General features: G+C 54.8%; 1 protein-coding gene across 1 annotated transcript; it reads right to left on the bottom strand.

The window, feature by feature from the left end:
- Nucleotides 1-1001: 1001 nt before the first annotated feature.
- LOC122913137 (testis specific 10 interacting protein) lies at nucleotides 1002-9371 on the bottom strand. The gene is made up of 8 exons (XM_044259721.1): nucleotides 9234-9371; nucleotides 8355-8488; nucleotides 7533-8254; nucleotides 7225-7372; nucleotides 5014-5184; nucleotides 2149-2248; nucleotides 1814-1938; nucleotides 1002-1125 (listed from the first exon to the last, which is right to left on the bottom strand). Exons 1-8 carry the CDS (start codon nucleotides 9360-9362, stop codon nucleotides 1002-1004), a joined length of 1653 nt encoding a protein of 550 aa, XP_044115656.1. The 5' UTR covers nucleotides 9363-9371.
- Between the last annotated feature and the right edge of the window lie 3480 nt (nucleotides 9372-12851).

The following is a 12851-nucleotide window of genomic DNA, read 5'->3' as shown; positions in this document are numbered from 1 at the left end:
GGGCAGCGTGACTGCGCATGCGCCCCTGGGGGCGCTTGGACGCCGTCTCAGAGTTGCAGGTCTCTCGATTATAAGCCCTTAAAGCCAGCTGCCTGGAAGCTGGAAGCACTTCTGGCGGCGGGACGCTCCACACTCATGGTCTTGCCGTGGACGGCACCTGCCGCTCCCGTAGGCGTCCTCCTAGTGGTCTCCCCGGGTCGTGGCGCCATCGGGTGTGCGACTTTTCTGTTTTGAGACGCTCCCCCCAGACTGCCGCTCTACGGGCCAGCCTCCGAGCCCCTACAACCGGTACTGTCAGCAAATGCCCTCCCTCCTTTATTGGATTTTCTTTTGGTGGGGGGCTATTTATTTGAGAGAGTGCACAAGCCGGAGGGACAGGGAGAGGGAGAGAAGCCCGGAGCTGGACCCTGACATCACGACTGGAGCCAAAACCAAGAGTGGGAGTTTTAACTGACTGCCACACCCAGGCACCCCCCGCCCTGCATTAGGTTTTTTAATCTGTTCTCTGCACGTCCTGAAACTGAGTAGAAAATTCAGCACATCCGTGTATGTGAGCTGCCTACCCCCCTGGGGGGGGGTCTACATGAAGTTACTTAAAAGTTAAAGTCCCAATTCACATAATCCCTCCTCATACCCCCACAGTTGCTAGGTCTGGAGGCCCCTGTGCAACCCATCTGTTACAGTGTGAGGTATGCACCCCTTGAAAGGTCCAAACTCCACCTCCCACCCGCCCCAGTTCTCAAAGACAGAGGCCATTAGGCCCTGTGTTCACTCTCCAATTCCTAGGATCCAGCTCATATGTTGGAAAAGGGGGTAGAGGAGTTGTGGCTGTTGCTGTGTGAGGTGCCCCCCCGCAGGAGCAGCTCCGGAACCGCACTCCTGGGTGATGGGACAAGCTAAGCCCGCAGCCCACCTGCTACCTCCCGCTCCCAACCTGCAGCCTCTCCCAGCAGCACCAGAAATTACACGCGGTATTTTCCATAAAGCATTTAATTGTTTTCTTAGGGGCTGGACTCTTGGTTTGGGCTTGGAGTGGAGTGCCTGTCAGGCTGGCTTCCAGTGCGCTCTGTCTTTGGAGGACTCTCAAAAGAGTGCTCCATTCTCGCCCCCGTTGACCTGTGGCTCCTTAAAGACGGAGACACAGATAGAGACCATGAGCTCTAGCTCCCCATGCCCACGCCCAAGGATACCGGGCTTTGGGAGAGGAAAGGCCATTATTGCCCATGTGGGCTCAAATTTGCCTGCTATGCTGTGTGGACTCTGAGCAAACGATTTTCCCTCCTCAAGCCTCAGTGTCCTTATGCATGAGCCTCAAAATCCCTGCTGTGCACCAGGTTGTCCTAAAGCACAAGGGACACTATTTGCGGGGTGATTAGTTTGCCACCCCTAACAGGGCCTTGGTGTGTGGTCACTCCGCTGGCCACTCTGTAGCTTACTTGTTCCTGTGTCTTCCAGGAAGCCCCTGCCCCTCGGGTCCTTAGTTTTTTTGTTGGGATCGAGAACATACCCTGGTCCTGCCTTCCTGGGGGGACATGAAGGACAGGGCCTGGGGAAGGACTTGCTGGCTGCTAGAGCTAGGCAGAGTCCTTCAGGCCGAGTGGGGCGGACCAGGCCAGGACTGAGGCTTAGATTTAAGGCAGATCAACATGGTTGCCCATGAGCTTTCTCAGCTTTTTGCTGGGTATCCAGCCCAGGCTGGAGGTGGGTAGGGGGACAGCTCGGGGAGACCCTATAGGGCCCAGAGTACTGGCAATGGCACCCCTTCCCCTTGTAGTGGGCACAGCCGGCTCTTTGGCTAGGTAGGTGGCCTCACCTGGGTTTCCTGGAGGTGCCCTCTCTGTCCCCCTTTTCTGCCTCAGCCAGCAGCTGCTCCTCATCCAGTCCCAGTGCTGAGAGCACCTGGGAGAAGCGCCGGGTGACCGAGAGCCGGGCGTTGACCTGAGTGGAGAGAAGGGTTCCGGCTCTGCACCAAGGCTGCTGAGGACAAACGGTGCTGGGATACTGAGAGGGTCTCGGGGTCTCCAGATGGACAGTGGCCCGGGGCCCCGTCGGAGAGGAGCCACGCTCATCTTACATCCCTATGCGCTCATCCCAGGAGAAGCGCCGTTCCCAGGGAGGGAGCATGCTTGTCTGGGTGCTAGCCCTCACCTGCATGGCCTGCTGGAACAGGTAGGGCCGGGCCTGCACCCTGTGCTGGATGCCTCGCAGCTCTGCCTGATACTGAGCAAAGCGCTGTCGCTCCTGCCGCCTGCGGGGAGGGAGACAGGCCTCTGGGCAGCTAACTGTTGAGTTCAAGCCATCCCCACCCTTAAGTACTCCCGTCCTCACTGAGGACACCTCATGCTCCCCACCCTTACCTTGCAAAGTGATTTCACTCCCCTCCTTGCCCTGGATTCCTCCTGAGGTCAGTGGGGTGGAAATTATATGCTCCATTTTACCCATGATGAGCCTGAGGCCCAGCAGGGACTTGACCAAGGTCACACAGCTGGGAAGTGAGAGACTGAGCCCAAGTCCACAGGCCATCCAGCCAGGGCTCATCCAGGCTCCCAGCCACCCCCAAGGGAGAGGGGCCGGCACTGTCTTCAAAGCAAATTGGCATCTGCTTGCACAGATGTCCCTGCGTTGACACCCTCCTGTCCCTGCGTTGACACCCCTGAACACTCTCACACTGCGCCTGCGAGCCAGAAACGGGGGCCGGGGGCCGTGGCTTAGGGCAAGACCCTGCTCTGGGCTCTGGGGTCAGTTTTCTCTGCACTGTGGCAGGGTTTAGATAAGTTTGTCACCATTCTCTGTGGTTCTTGTAAGCACACAGCTTAGAAAACGGGGTGGAGGAACAACAGAATTATGTTGCAAAGGAAAGAACACTTCCTGAAAAGATTAGGGTTCCCCGGGGGAGGCACACATCCATTTACAAAAACCCGATTTGTGTGCTTGTCTGATACACGTCTCCTCGTCAAGCCCAATATCGGGGCAGCAAGAGGGACCTTCTGGCCACACTCTACACGGGGCCAGGAATCCTGTGAAGCACAGGAGAGAGGTCTTGGGGTGTGGTGACAGCACCCACACACAAGAGAGGTAGGGGAGAAGCAGACAAGGCTCCAAGACCTCAAGCAAACATGCAGGCACCCCGTGGAAAAACACTGCCTCACTGGGCCAGGACCCTTGGCTCTGTGCCAGGGAAGGAACCCTCCTCCACTTGCAAAAAATAGATGAACTTGAAAACCCATGGCCAGGAACAGAAGTTTTTGCAAAACGGAGTCTTCAGCGTTCAAGAGGTAATTTCAGCAGTTACAAAAGGCGGGGGTGGGGAGCGAGCTGGCATTCAGCCTCCGTCTTGCCTATGATGTCATGCATATTTTTCCTTCTTCATTCTTGATGCTGTTTGTTAGAATTGAGAGGAAGTCCATGTCTTGGAGCCCCGAGCAGAAAGGAAGCCTGTGACTGGATTTCAGCCCTGTCCAACATCTGGGAGGAAAAGGAAGGCACACAGCTTCCCTACCACAGGGCACCCTCTCTTGAGCACGCCCCTGCTGGGCAGGGCAGAGCCTTTACAGCTCAGAGAGAGCAAAAGTCACAGGATGTTAGGGCTGAGAGCCCCGTGGAAAACATCTGCTCTCAAATAGAAAATAAAAAAGGTGTGTGTGTGAAACACTCCGCCTACTGACATCTGTCTCTTGGAGTTCTGAACCTCAGGCTTCCTGCCTTATTGAAAAAATAAACACACAAACCATGAACTTGAGGTCTAGCAAGGATTCCTTTAAAACACCCCTGACTTCTTAAGAGCCGTGGTTTTCTCATCTTCAAAATTGGAGACAGTAAGACTGAGCCTCAAAGAGGAGGTGATCAGAACCCTGTTGAGTCCTTGGTGGCCGGGCTGCAGGGCAGGGACCCTCTGGTCTCTTGGCAGTGCTCCACTCCACCTTGACCTCGCCCTTCTCCCGGGATGAAAGGTGATGAGATGTGGAAAGGGCTACCCTGCTGCCAGCTGCCTCCAGTAGATACTTAATGTCTGCGGCACTGGCGATCGTTTTTATTTGTGTTATCCGCCTCACTAGGTGGGGCTTTTGGACGAAGACGCTGGCACACTTTCTCTACGGTCCGGCCATTCGAGCACTTGGAGACAGGGTAGAGGGTGGCGAAGTGGCTGTCCGAGTTGGAATCCTAGTTTTGCAGCTTATTTGTGAACTTTGGTAAATTATTTGAGCTTTCTGGGGCGCCTGGGTGGCTCAGTGGGTTAAGCCGCTGCCTTCGGCTCAGGTCATGATCTCAGGGTCCTGGGATCGAGTCCCACATCGGGCTCTCTGCTCTGCGAGGAGCCTGCTTCCTCCTCTCCCTCTCTCTGCCTGCCTCTCTGTCTGCTTGTGATCTCTCTCTGTCAAATAAAATCTTTAAAAAAAATTATTTGAGCTTTCTGAGCTCCATTTCCTCCTCTGTCGAATTATGGGACTGATGGTAATGCCCACTTTGTGGGCCTGTTTTGTGAGTCTAAAAAAGATTTGCTTTTGAATACACATTTGCTTGGTTCTTTTTAATGGTCAACATACAGGAGGAGAGTAAGAGAGGATCCCACCTGACGGCAAACCATGGCTATTGCCAAGAGTGAGATCAGAGGCACAGTTCCCGTGCTCCATGAATGATTTCAGTAATATCTGCATTTTTTAAAGTAATATCTGCATTTTGATAATAAGCATGCCTGGCTTTTGAAATTGGAAGGACAGGATTTGAACACGTGGTAACACCTATAAGCCATTTTAACCGTGAGCTTCTAACAGCTGCAGGATTGGTACTGTTCGTGGGATGAGTGACCTTGTCTCTGCCCCTTCTCCTCTCCTGCCTCAGTGTCTTCATCAGTGGCCCAGCCCGCCTGCCAGGGCTGGAGGATGGTTGTGGAGACTCAGCCCCAAGGAAAAGTGAGAGCTAGGTCTCTCCTTCATCCTTTCTCCAGCATCTGATATCCTGCAGTGCCCTCCCTGCCCTCTCCCCACCAGGCCCTCCCAAGCCCCGGCTTCCTACCTCAGCTCCTCCAGCTTGCGCTGGGTGGCCCCCGGCCCCCGGCTCTCTCTGGGCGCATAGGCCGCCAGGCAGCGAGCCACCTGCTGCTGGACCCGCTGCTCCCGGGCCCTCCGCAGCTCAGCCTGCTGCCGCTCCTCCTGCTGCTGCCGCTCCCAGGCCTGCAGCAGGCTTCTTGGGTAGGGAGAGGGAAAGAAGAGGGTGGGAGAAATCTGGGGGGAGCAGTGGTCTCGTGGAGGCCAGGGGCAGGGAGAGGAGTATGGGGGCCTGAGGGAGGGATGGCAGGCCTGGGGGTTGGGGTTTGTTTTGGAAGTCTGACATGATGAGCTGCATCGGGGGCTCAACCCTCAGGCCCACCTCAAGGCCTTTCCTTACTCTTCTAGAAGCCTCCCGCTCCAGCCGCCCCGTGGGGCTTGGTGCCCCTGTGTCCTCACCCGTACGGCTGACTTCTCCTGGCAAAACAACTCTCCTGAGGACGGGGCCAGATCTTGTTCTTTCCTCTGACCCCCAACTCTGGTAGGAACTAGGTTCATGAGTTTTGGTTTGAGGGACAGACAGATGAATGGGTGAGAAACAGAAACAAAGTCGTGATGGGTCAGGGGATGGATGAACGGTTGAGTAGACACGTGGCTCCACCTGGAACATTCTGTCTCTAGCTCTGGTGGCCAGTTCCTTGTCTATGAGGTCCTTGCTCGGATGTCAGAGAGAGACTCCCTGACCACCCTTTCTACCTCCCAGATATTTTCCATTTCTAGCTATACATTTTGTTCATTTCTTTATTAATTACCCTTCCTTGCACATAAAGTGTATGTGAGAGCAGGGTTCCTTGCCCAGCTCTTTGCCACCAGTGTCTCCCCAGCCCTAGGGCAGTGCTTCCCATAAAGAGAAATTCAGTGTTGGTGAATTCATGCATCATCCAATCACGGTTGGACAAATGGGAGGGTAGATGCGCTCATTCACTTGGCACGTATTTCTTGAGCACCAACTAGGGGCCATGTCCCATGTAGAGTGCCAGGGAGGCTATAACCGATAAGATCTGACACTTACCCTCTCAGAGAGCGCTAAGCCTGTACACAAGGAGAGACAGGCACCCTGGCACACCCAGTGCAAGGCTGTGTGGCAAGAGCTGTGGCAGAGGCAAAACAGGGGAGAGCTTCCTGGAGGACGCCTGACTTGGAAGTCGAAAGATGCATTGAGTTAGCTGGGTGAATGAGGGAGAGGGACAGTCCTGAGAGAGGAGGGAGGGAGAGCATGAGGCATTCTAGCCTTTCTGGCTGGCCGGTGTGGGAGACAGGAGCCTCCTTACCGAGAACTCTGGGCTTTGTTCTGAGTGCACTGGGAAGCATAAGAAGCAAGCAGGGGTGACAGAGTAAGAACTGAGGGGTGCTATAGAATGCGGCAATGGATTCTCACCTGACACTTCTAACCAGTCACCAAGACCTGCTGAGCCAGCCCCCAGATGTCTCATACATGGATCCCCTCCCCATTCACGTGGCCAGTTGGTTCAGGCCCTTATCATCCCTCACCTCGACAACGCAACAGTGCCCCTTCTCAGGCTTCCCCCTCTGCTCTCATTGTCTTTTGTCCAAGCCCCAGGTACAGCCATTGTCTAACTCTGCTGCCCTCATGGCTGTCTTGCCCATCTGTCTCTTTTTCCAGCAGGCTTTGACTTTTTTGGGCTGAGGCCAAGTCTTTTTGTCTTTACCTCCTAAGCACCCATGAGTAGATATTCAACATATGTTGCATTAATCATTTAGTGAGTAGGCTAATGGATGGATAGAAGATGGAAAATGGATGAAAAGTGGTTTGTGTCAATAGACACCTGACCAAGCAGACAGATGTAGGTGATGGATGGATGGATGATGGATGGATGGATGGATGGGTGGGTGGGTAGGTAAATGGATGATGGGTAGGTAAATGGATGGACGGTTGAATGGATGGGTGAGTGGGTGGGTGGATGAATGGGTAGATAGATGGGTGAATGGGTACAGGTGGGAGGGTGGATGGATGGTTGGATGGAGGGATGGACAGATGGATGGATGGATAGGTGAATGGGTGAATGGATGAGTGGGTAGATGCATGGACATATCCACAGAAGATTGGATGACTAGAAGATTAGAGAATGGATAAATGAAGGAGTGAATGATTCCGTGTCTCTGGCTTCTCCACTACTCCCAGCCCTTTCTTCCCATCCTCCTTTTTCTTCCCCCTTACCTCGTGGCCTCCTGTCGTTTGTGGAAGGTACGGTTGGGAAAGTTGGCAAACAGGAAAGTCTCTTCATCTTCCAAGGCATAGGTCTTCCCACTCCGATTGGAGGCCTGGACAGCAGTCCGCAAAGCCTTCCAGGGCTGCTTTTCAGGGCCTATCCTCAGTGGGACAAGTCAGAGAGTAGCCTCCCTCCCAGGCTACCGGGCAATCCCACCCAGCAGCTGGAGCACAGCACAAACCTCTCTTCCCAACTCAACCTCTCTTCCCAACTGTGTGGCTTCCTGGGGACCCAGGCATTGAGAGCCCACACTCACCACAGTCCAAGTCTTGCTGTAAATGCCTCTGCAGCTTCTCCAGGTCCCATGGCCCCTCCAGGTCCTTGGCCCTTGATTTCCTCCTCTGTGATCCTCTGAGGTTGGAGCTCAAGCTGTTCCCCTTGCCCTGCAGGTCACCCTCACTGGAGGCCTCCTTGCAAATGTTGGGCCCCTTCCTCTGAGAACCAGCCCTCCTTCTATAGGGGGCCCTGTGCTCCCCCTCCTCGGCCTCCTCTGTCACCTCTGCAAACTGCTCATCTTCTAAGATCGACCCTCTCCTGAGGAGGTAGGGCAGTTCCCCAAGGCTCAAGCCCCTCTCTGCCTCCTCAGCACCCAGGGCTTCCAGCTCAATGCCTTCCTCAGACTCGGATCCTGACCCTGACCTCTTCCCAGATGGCTGGAGGTCCCATTCACTGAGCCCTTCCAGTTCTTGGCTCTTCCCTTTGCCGGAGGAGGTGGGGCTGCCACTGCGGGCCCTGAGCTGCTGGCTCCTCTCCAGGTTTGGCACTTCTGTCTTCCAGCAGAAGCCTTGGGCCTCTGGGAGGGTGGCCGTGGACTTGCACATGGTCTTATACTTGAGAAGTGCTTGGGGCAAGGATGTAACTTGGTAGCCAGGGACCGAGAAGGAGCTAGGCTGATGTAGAGCCCGGCTGTCAGTGGTGAAGCTCTCCCAGGCCCATTGGAAGGGGAAGGAGGGTTTCCGAGGAGAAGAAGGGATGAGACTGAGGAAGGAGAGGACAGGGAGCAGGGGTCAAGGTCAAGGCACCGGCCCCCCATGGGGGATCCAGCAGCCCACCCAGCCTGTCGCGTGCAGCTGCTTACTCTTCAGCCTCAGCAGAGCCATGCCCTTTCTTGTTCCGGGCCTGTGGCCTCCGGTCCTTCTTTGTCATCTGCCCTGCGCTCCGAGACCTTGGCTGCTGGCCCCGAATCACACCATCACCACTCCTGGTCCTCCCCTAGGTGAAGACAGGAGAGGAGGCCCAGCTCCCAGCAGCCTCCTGGATGGCTTCACACCTTCCCCAGGGGACCCTCCTCACCTGTGCCCCCTGGCTGGCCCGCCGGGCTCTTGTTACCACTAAAACTGACTGATCCTTACTACTTCCAATATGCAAAGATGCTACTTACTGAGTACCTGTTGGGTGTGCGGCATGTTCACGGATCACCTCACTTAACTTTCCCAAGGACCCTCTGTTCCACTGTTGTCCCTGTGAGATCTCATCTCATCCCAGATGAGAACACTGAGGCTCAGAGAAGAGAATCACTTGACCAAGGTCATCTGGCCAATAAGTGGAGTCAGATCAGAATGTGTTGAGTCTGTCCCCAGAGCCCAGATTTGTCACCATCGTACAATGCTGCCTCTGGGTCTGGGATGGCTCCTCCAAATGCTCCGTGGGGTCATGTCCCCGTGGGACTGTCTAAGTCCAGGTGGCAGAAACTCATTATCTTTCTCAAAACCCTCCCTCTCCTGCAGGGATCCCCACATCACTCCGCTGGGAGCCTGGGGGCCTGGGAGTCACCCCTGGGTGTCTTCCTCATCTTCACCCTGAAACGTTGAGGCGTCCCTATGGTCCCTGCCTGCCTTGAGCCTGGCTGTCTCTCACCTGGCCTCAGCTCCAGTCTCCCCCAGCCCCGGCCTCCACGCCCCCAGGCAGCCAGCCTGCCTCCAGGCAGTTGGAAGTGCCCCCATGGGGCCTCCCTCACCTGCTCAGCCTGGGGGGTGTCTGACAGAAACTTGAGCAGCCCTATGGTTGTCCCTGGAGCCTGGAGCCGCGCATCCTGCCCTGGTCTCGCCGAAGTGGTCCTGCTCAGCTGCTGGTGGGTGTTTCGCATATTGGTGTCCTGCCCCGTCCCCCACCCGCCAGCCTTGGAACTGCCCGCCCCACCATCTCTATGGCAACCAGTTCTCGGCCAGTCTCAAGGGCGCTGGCAAAAAGCAGGCCAGGGAGGGCCAGCCAGGGTAGGTGAGGCCAAAAATGTGCATGGGGCCAGTCCTTCTGCGGTGGGGGAAAGTTCAGCAGGAGGCTAAGGAGTAGTCCAGACTGGGAGTCCCGAGGCCTGGGGCCAAGCCTGGCCTCTACGGCACTCTTCACGCACCTGGTGTGAGTCCCCTGTCCTCACTCGGCCTGTGTATCTCCACCTCTCTGTGCAAGCGACCTCTAGACTTGACCATCTGGAAGGGTCCTCACACCCTAGGAAGGTGGCCAGGTGGTACCTAGGTGGGCCCTCTCCCTTCCACCTACCTCCTGGGCTGCCACCCACCCCCAGCCCTGATGGAGGCCTTACAGTAGCCAAGCCGAACTCTCGCTTGGCCTCCCAGGTCCTAATTGAGCAAAAAAGGCCACGCCCAGGGGGAAGCAGCAGGCAACCAGGGCCCAGAGAAGGCTCTGCAGGGAGTCAGAACTTTAAAAAAAATTTTTTTTGAATATTTTATTTATTTATTTGAGAGAGAGAGAGCAAGGGAGAGTGAGCATGAGCAGGGGAGAGGTAGAGGGAGAAGGAGAAGCAGACTCGCCGACAAGGAGCCCAACATCGGGTTCGATCCCAGAACCCCAGTCTCACGACCTGAGCCCAAGGCAGACACTTCACTGACTGAGCCACCCAGGCGCCCCAAGGGAGTCAGAGCATTTAAATCTTACCCCAAACTTCTAAGCATCACCAAACTGCCTTGACATGATAAATCCCCACGGGACGCCTAGGGCTGACCCGTGTGACCAGCGGCTTAGCGATGGAGGGCCAAGTTGAGGCCCTAGAGGCGGAGCAGCAGGTCTGGAGGCCTGGCTTGGCCACTCACCAGCTCTGTGACGTTGGGCAAGTCACCTCGCCCCTCTGCAAACCTGGCAATTGCAGGCCCATCCGGTAGGGTTGTTGCAAGGATGAAATGAAATCATCAAGGCAGTGCACTGGCAAATGTTTGTGATGATTATTGTAATGATTACTTCTAACAATAACGGACCGTTATTGGGAGGCAGCAGTCCATGGTGGTTAAGAAAACAGAGGAGGTGCTGGGGTTCAGATCTCAGCCTCTGTGTCCTCTAGGACAGCGTGGGGCTGGGTATAATGGCGCCTACCTCCTGGGGTCACGTTCACAGATACATCAATAGACAAATGTACGTACATAGATTCATTCATAGACATAGATCCACAGAGAACATTCCCACAGCTCGTCCTAACTGCTACGAAGAGCTGTTGCTTCTTAGGCAATGGTGCAGCCCCAGTGGGACCAGTAAAGGAAGGCAGATCCCACCAGATGCCCTACCTACAGGCATGTTCTTCCCCGAGCTTTGTTTCTGTGGACGCTCCTCTGCTCTCAGACCCCAGCCCAGCTGACTTCCCGGATGAATTCTGGGCCACTCCTTCCCAGGCAGAGGGCAAGTATGGGACTGTAAGGTCAGTATTTTCATGAGACGTGTGCAGACCTCTTCCCTTCTCTAGACACTTTCACTTGTCAAGGGAGCTCCTCTGGTCGGATACAAGCCATCCTTCACCTTGCATCCGCCCCCAAGTTTATACATGTCAGCACTGACTTGTCCCACAAGGTCCAGACGCCTGTCCACCAGCCGTTTGACATCCCACGTGGATGATGAGTGAGCATCTTTTCTTGGCGTGTTGAAAGTAAGGCTTTCCCCATCTTGGCCAACGTCATATGCATCTTCCCTGTCACTTGGACCAAAGCCCCAGCGGCATCCTGGATTCCTCTCTCACACTCCACATGCCATGCGCTAGCAAACCCTGCGGGTACCGCCTTCAGAATTCATGCAGAATCCAACCATTTCTCCCCACCTCCTCGAGGAACACGCTCCCCCAGACCCCCACTGGCTCTCATCTGGATCACTACAATGGCCCCTTCACTTGGCTTCTTCTCTTGCCCAATTCTGTTCTTTACTCAGCAGCCAGAATGATCCTGTTAAGACCAAAGCCTGTCATGCCTTTGTTCAAAACTTTCCAATGGATCCAATCTCTGATAGAGTAAAAGCCAAAGTCCCATGGCCGCCTAGGTCCTGCTTGATCTGTCTGCCCCACTGCCTCCATCACTCGCTCTGGTCCAACCACACTGCTCCTTGAGCATACCCGCTGGTGCTGCCTCAGGGCCTTTGCACTTGCTGTTGCTGCTTCCTGAAATGCTCTCTCTCCAGAATCCCTGTGGCTCACTCTCCCACTTCCTTCAGGTTTCTGCTAATATGTCCCCTGCCAAAGACTGCCTAAGTGGCACTCTGCCCTTACTCTCCTTCACTTCAAATATATTCATACATTGCCTTCATATATATTCACTTATCGGCTGCCCAAGGATGGTTCCAGCAACTGGCCCCCTCTCTCCTCGGCCACCTTCCACACTCTTCAGAATCACTTCTGTCAAAGGAAACGTGCTATATCACTTCTCTCTTGACCTCACTTCTCCTTTCCCAGCACTGCCCCCATTTCTCTGTTCCCCTTTGCAGCAAAACCTCCCGACAGGGTTGACCCAAGCCCTCTCCGTCTTAGCCAAGTGGTTATCTATCCTCCCAGTTCTCAAGCCAAACCCTGGACTATTCTCTTCTCCATCCTATCCGGCAGTTAATCCTCCTCAAAGTGGATTCAGGATTGGAAAACTTGCCCCCATCTGAGCTCACACCACCCTCAACCCTTATCTAAATTTACCATTTTACGATTTTTTTTGAAGATTTTATTTATTTATTTGACAGAGATCACAAGTAGGTAGAGAGGCAGGCAAAGAGAGAGGAGGAAGCAGGCTCCCTGCTGAGCAGAGAGCCCGATGCGGGGCTTGATCCCAGGACCCTGGGATCATGACCTGAGCCGAAGGCAGAGGCTTTAACCCACTGAGCCACCCAGGCACCCCCCATTTTACGATTTTTAAGTGTACCATTCGGTGGTATGATTATACTTACAAAATGTTGCCCAACCCTCACCACTATCAATCTCTGGAACACTTTTTATGAAAAGAATAAAACTCAGGGCCACCTGGGTGGCTCAGATGGTTAATGGTCTGCCTCCAGCTCAGGTCATGATCTCCAGGGTCCTGGGCTCGAGCCCCACATCTCCCAGCTCAGCGGGGAGAGCCTGCTTCTCCCTCTCCCTCTGTCTCTCCCCCTGCTTACCATCTCTCTCTCTCTCTCAAATGAATAAACAAAATCTTTAAAATAAAATGAGGGGCACCTGGGTGGCTCAGTGGGTTAAAGCCTCCACCTTCCGCCCAGGTCATGATTCCAGGGTTCTGGGATCAAGCCCCGCATCGGGCTCTCTGCTCAGCAGGAAGCCTACTTCTTCCTCCTCTCTCTCTGCCTGCCTCTCTGCCTACTTGTAATCTCTGTCAAAAAAATTTAA

Source organism: Neovison vison, chromosome 7 (genome assembly GCF_020171115.1).
Source record: "Neovison vison isolate M4711 chromosome 7, ASM_NN_V1, whole genome shotgun sequence".
In the NCBI taxonomy this organism is placed as follows: Eukaryota; Metazoa; Chordata; class Mammalia; order Carnivora; family Mustelidae; genus Neogale; species Neogale vison.
This window is presented reverse-complemented; position numbering and strand designations above follow the sequence as displayed.